Source organism: Macaca fascicularis, chromosome 4, assembly GCF_037993035.2.
Source record: "Macaca fascicularis isolate 582-1 chromosome 4, T2T-MFA8v1.1".
In the NCBI taxonomy this organism is placed as follows: Eukaryota; Metazoa; Chordata; class Mammalia; order Primates; family Cercopithecidae; genus Macaca; species Macaca fascicularis.
In genome coordinates, this window is record NC_088378.1 from 109,074,756 (window position 1) to 109,077,639 (window position 2,884).

Here is a 2,884-nt window from a genome sequence, read left to right on the forward strand (position 1 = left end):
GGGGAAAAATAACCACAGACCTTTGCTGAGATGGCCCCAATAATTCAAAGAAACCACGCTAACCAGAGTTTGATCTATTCAAAATTAATATGAAAATTTTTTAACAGGATGGAACACCTATAACAAAATTTAAGTCCCTTCATCTTTTGGCAATGAAATAAGTGAAATTTACATAAGGATATTTTGGAAGGGTTGAAAGTCACAGTCAGAATCAAATAGAAAACTTCAAACCTAGAAAGCAAAATGGGAACTTTCATAGCTCCTTAATCTACCATATCTTAATACAAATAGTATAATGACTATCCCATAGGTACTTAGTTCCAAAACTAATACAAGCAATTTATCATGAAAAGCCTATACCTAATAAGCTGTTTTTCTTCTCTGTTCTGCCCCATTGTCATATGCTTGAGCTTAATGAGGACTATCCTCTGCAGCTGCTCCTGAGGGCAGAGAAGCAAGTAAGGGAGTAACAAAGGAAGCCTGAGGAGCCCCTGGCCCCTGAGGACCTTCTCTCTGGCTGGTCACAGCCACTTAGGTTTCAATGCAGAAGACTTCAAGACTGGTTTGAGAAAATCTTATTTTGGGGATTAAGTTCCCTGTCAAAGGCCATCAGATGGACAGCTACTTACCAGGCAATTAGTCTAAAGCTCTTAGGTAATGATACAAAAACAAAACAAAACAAAACAAAACAAATTCCTTATATTTTCCTGTTGAAACCTTTTATTCTGTTTTATTGAGGCATAAGCAAAATAGCTTTGCCCATAACTCACTGTGGCCTGGAGTTATGACACCAGCTTGTATTTGGCCAATTAACAAAGAGGTCAAACTGCATTCTTCTTAGAAGGTCTATTTAGTTGATAAATGACACTTAACTGTTGTTTTTTTCATATAATCTTTACTCATAAGTTGCACTGATGATGCTCCAAGATATAAGGGACCAATGGTAATTCAAATGGGCACCTCTGAAAAGATTTATCAGTTTTCTGTCCCGTTCCAGCCAGATTTTTTGGAAAACCTTGGGAAAGACTGAAATTCCCCACGAATCTGAGACTGTATGCGAGTTTTTGCAACATTAATTGGAAAAAAATAAGAATCCCAACATGGCACCCAATAGACCTTCACAGATAAAATCATTGACCAAATGAGCACTGTGAGTCATTTCGGTAGGCAGATGCTCCTTAATGGGACCTCAAAGGCCTCACACAAGACATTACTGAGTTCATTCAGGAAAAGAATGGGCACCAGGCCTGGATAATACTTTCCAATTCCATTATATTTCAGTGCCTTGAAGGTCTGATAAGTGTTGGTGAATTTGTCATGATGCTTGTGGTCTCGAAGCAATGTCTGAACTATTTCCAGGGGAGTGAAAATTGCTTCTGCTGTTCCTGCAAGCACTGCCGCCACGCAATAGGTTGCAAACTCTGGAGCACTGACATGCTTGTGGAGAAGGCAGGATAAATCCTCATAGAGACCAAACATAAGTGCAAGTGTAGTCGTCGTCTGCATTAATAGGGGAAGGATTCCAGGATACAAGTTTCGAAATCCATCCCTTCTCAACTGAAGTATTGCATCCCGTGTTTTGATGCCATACAGCTGTTGTCTAAAGAAGACCTTCTGAATGGGAAATGTGATTGCGACGTTGTTGAAGGCTGCGCAGCCGCCACACAAGTAATGCTTCATTTCATCAACATTTGCAATATGAGGTGATATATCTTGTTCTGAAGACGTTAGTACTGGTGGCCTCTTTTCATAGGCTTCTGAATCCATCGTGTTGCTTAAGATCTTTCGTTTTCATGAAGGACTGACTTTTTTTAACCTGTAACACAATCTGAGCCTGGAGTTTGGCATGATGATGCTTTCTGACAATGTTCTCAATTTCTTCCATTGTTATTGTTCTGTTAGTTTCTCTCTTCTGGAGTCAATTTTGATAACTGAATTTCCGTTCTCCAGGCGCCCATTTCCCCAACCCGTGAAAAGCGGGGAGGGGGTTGGACAAGAACACTAAGTCCTCCTCCGTCTCTGACACTCCACAGTCAGGGGTCCCGAGCTCAGGAGGCCGAAATCAGTCTCCCGTGGGAGGTGGGGTGCGCTTTGCGCGGTGCCAGCCCTCCTCACCCCGGGCGCAGGCGGAGCTCTGCTCCTCCCCGCCCCTGCGGTTTCTGCGAACCAGGGAGGAGCCTCCCCAGCCCGGGGCGCTCCGGAATGAAGTCACACCCTCTTTCGCGGGAAAGGTCGCCCAGCAGCTGTATAAACACGAGCCTTAGGCAGGAAAGCCGGGAGCCCAGGAGGCTCAGAACTCATTCGGCGCGCGCCGCCTGGGTGGGGCCAGCAGCGACTGGGCCAGGGCAGCCAGAGCGCGCAGAGGACTGGGATGGGACCCGAGAGCGGCCGGCTGCCCCGACGGGCCCTGTTGTGTTTTTTCTAATGCTCTTATTATGAACAAACCAGTTCGTTGTAGGGTGAGGTAAGGTAAATTGCTTTTACCTTTCTCTCGTTGTGCATTGGATCACAAAATATTGGTGTTTGGTTTTTACTTTGTGTCAAATGCTAGGATAAACTTTCAACTTTGTTGGCTCAATGCTTCATTTGCTGCCTAAATTAGACAAGATCTCATTAAGATGGAAAATGTGTGCCCCTCTCCTCAAAAAAAAAAAAAAAAAAAAAAGGTTATGAAGCTCCAACTCCCAGCATAAATATATTTGAAGATGGAGCCTCTAATTAAGTAATTATGGTTAAATCCTGTCATAATGGTAGGACTGTTTCGACAAGATTAGTGGCTTTATAAGAAAAGACACCAGAGAGGTTGCTCACTCTTTTAGTGCACTGAGGAAAGGCCATGTGAGGTTACATAAAATGGAAGCCATGTACAACTGAGGAAGAGAGG

At 43.6% G+C, this 2,884-nt stretch overlaps 1 protein-coding gene across 1 annotated transcript; it reads right to left on the minus strand.

Annotated features, from left to right (window-relative positions):
* Positions 1–700: 700 nt before the first annotated feature.
* Positions 701–2,308, minus strand: LOC102130474 (mitochondrial nicotinamide adenine dinucleotide transporter SLC25A51-like). The gene has a single exon (XM_045390415.2). The coding sequence runs from the start codon at positions 1,765–1,767 to the stop codon at positions 1,156–1,158; it is 612 nt and encodes a 203-aa protein (XP_045246350.2). The 5' UTR covers positions 1,768–2,308; the 3' UTR covers positions 701–1,155.
* Between the last annotated feature and the right edge of the window lie 576 nt (positions 2,309–2,884).

What these genes read in the sequence shown, in the direction of transcription:
- LOC102130474 (XM_045390415.2), bottom strand. Translation starts at nt 1,767, where the DNA reads ATGGATTCAGAAGCCTATGAAAAGAGGCCACCAGTACTAACGTCTTCA.